This window comes from Geospiza fortis, unplaced genomic scaffold, assembly GCF_000277835.1.
Source record: "Geospiza fortis unplaced genomic scaffold, GeoFor_1.0 scaffold282, whole genome shotgun sequence".
Taxonomy (NCBI): Eukaryota; Metazoa; Chordata; class Aves; order Passeriformes; family Thraupidae; genus Geospiza; species Geospiza fortis.
In genome coordinates, this window is record NW_005054424.1 from 1,346,775 (window position 1) to 1,348,421 (window position 1,647).

The window sequence follows — 1,647 nt, forward strand, 5'->3', positions numbered from 1 at the left end:
CCCGCGCCGCCGCGGGGGGGGGCGGCCGGCCGCGGCTCTGAGGGGACGCGGCCCTGGAGTGCCGCTTCACAGGCGCTCGGTCCGTAGAGATCGCCTCGTTTGTGCGCATGTATTTAAGATTCACAGAATAATAGAATAAATTGGGTCGGAAAAGACCTCTGAGATCATCGAGTCCAGCCTATGACCGAACACCATCGCGGCGACTAGACCGCGGCATTAAGTACAGTGCTTAAAAAACACCTCCAGGGACCGGGACTCCACCACGTCCCTGGGCAGTCCATTCCAGTCACCCTTTCTGTGAAGAAATTTCTCCTGATGTCCAACCTGAACATCTGCTGGTGCAGTTTGAGGCTGTGTCCCCTCGTCCTATCACTTGTTACCTGGGAGAAGGTCCCGACCCCCACCTGGCTACAGGTGGTTGTAGAGAGTGATAAGGTCACTCCGAAACCTCCTTTTCTCCAGGCTAAACAACCCAGCTCCCTCAACCACTGTTTATAGGATTTATGTTACAGACCCTTCACCAGGGTCTGTAACATATGCTTCCATGCTTCAGAAAGAAAGAAAGTGCAAGGCTGGTCCCTCTTACACCAAGGATTGGAGCAATTTGTCCATCACAGCCCTGGCTGTGATCACAAGGCTCCTGTCACTATAGGACATGAAACAACACAAGTGCACATGCCACTGCTCTCAAGGTGAAGAAAAAGGAAGTTTATTTTCTGACTCAAACATTTATAGTTTTCCAAAAGTGACAGTGGATTGGAGGGTGAAAGTGCCACCTTTCCAATGACACTGGACAAACCAACAGTCCATCAAATTTCTCCTCCTCCATAAAAGAATGCAAAACAATAAGTTGTTTACAAAAAGTGTGTGAGAAAGTTTGCTACAAGAATGTAAACATCAGAAGGCTTAGAAAATCTTCAAAAATCAGGGCAACGGGTTCCCATGGGGCACGAGGCTCTCGCTGATGCCTCTTGAGGAGCTGAGGAACACCAGCCCCTGGCCACCCCTCCACCTGCCAAGACCCACATTTTAAGCCCCTTCCAACACTGCCAAGCTCAGGTGTCTGTTCCTGAGTGTGCCAGAGCCAATATCCATGTCCACGGTCTTCTGTAGAGGAACTTGGGGGTGCTGATGGATGACAAGCTGTTCATGAGTCACCAGCATTTCCTTGTGGCCAAGGGAAGGCCATTGTCAGCAGGTCAGGGAGGTGATGCTGCCTCTCTGCTCAGCTCTTGTGAGGCACATCTGGAGTGCTGTGTGCAGTTCTGGGCTCCTCAGGACACGGAGCAAGTCCAGTGGAGGGTACAAAGCAGATTAAGGGACTGGAGCATCTCTCTTATGAGAAAAGGCTGAGGGAGCAGGGCCTCTAAAAGAGATGACTGAGAGGGGACCTCATTAATGCACATAAATGTCTATGGGAGGGTGCCAAGAGGACGGACCAGGCTCTTCGGTGTGGTACCAAGCAATAGCACAAGAGGCAATGGGCAGGAACTGATGCACAGAAGTTCCACCTAAATATGAAGAACTGTTGTGTGGGTGACCATGCCCTGGAACAGATTGCCCAGAGAGGATGTGGAGTCTCCCTTACTGCAGGAATTCCAGAAGCATCTGGATGCATTCCTGCGCTGTGTGCTTGGGGATGACCCT

The 1,647-nt window shown here is 51.3% G+C and overlaps 1 protein-coding gene across 1 annotated transcript in view; it reads right to left on the reverse strand.

Moving 5' to 3' along the window:
- NOM1 (nucleolar protein with MIF4G domain 1) overlaps positions 1-195 on the reverse strand; it is a 14,259-nt gene extending 14,064 nt beyond the window's left edge. The window contains exon 1 of the mRNA XM_014309362.1: positions 186-195. Within this exon, the coding sequence (XP_014164837.1) occupies positions 186-195 (10 nt within the window). The remainder of the gene's footprint in view (positions 1-185) is intronic.
- Positions 196-1,647: the final 1,452 nt, after the last annotated feature.